The 319-nt window shown below is 55.8% G+C and overlaps 1 protein-coding gene across 1 annotated transcript in view; it reads right to left on the bottom strand.

The window, feature by feature from the left end:
• Positions 1-3: 3 nt before the first annotated feature.
• CNPY3 (canopy FGF signaling regulator 3) overlaps positions 4-319 on the bottom strand; it is a gene marked incomplete at both ends in the record, with an annotated part of 1,508 nt that continues 1,192 nt past the window's right edge. Inside the window, 2 exons of the mRNA XM_009874552.1 lie at positions 4-96; positions 215-314. Coding sequence (XP_009872854.1) covers positions 4-96; positions 215-314 — 193 coding nt within the window. The remainder of the gene's footprint in view (positions 97-214; positions 315-319) is intronic.

The raw sequence follows: 319 nt of genomic DNA, 5'->3' as shown, positions 1-319 counted from the left end.
TTTTCTTCTTCTTCTTCCCGCTCTTTTTCTTGCTCTGCTTCTCCCCGACGCTTGCCAAGTCACCCTTCTTGCCAGTCCACTTCTCTGCCAGGCAACCTGGAGAGTAGAGGGATAGAGGGGGCCCTAAGGGAGAAGCAGGACTCCCTGTGCCCTGGTGGGGCTTCTCCCTGCTTCCTAGCGTACCTGCCCTTCCCCAGCAGCAGCCAGGACTTACTTGTGTCCTTCCCTTTTAGCACGTGGTTGGCACAGAGAAACTGGGAGAGATCCTCTGTCTGGTGGTGCGTGTACCAGTCCTCGATCACGTATTCATACTCCTCCA

The sequence above is a fragment of the Apaloderma vittatum genome, unplaced genomic scaffold (genome assembly GCF_000703405.1).
Source record: "Apaloderma vittatum isolate BGI_N311 unplaced genomic scaffold, ASM70340v1 scaffold37078, whole genome shotgun sequence".
In the NCBI taxonomy this organism is placed as follows: domain Eukaryota; kingdom Metazoa; phylum Chordata; class Aves; order Trogoniformes; family Trogonidae; genus Apaloderma; species Apaloderma vittatum.
The sequence above is the reverse complement of the archived record's forward strand: the minus strand, read 5'-3'. Positions and strand labels throughout refer to the sequence as shown.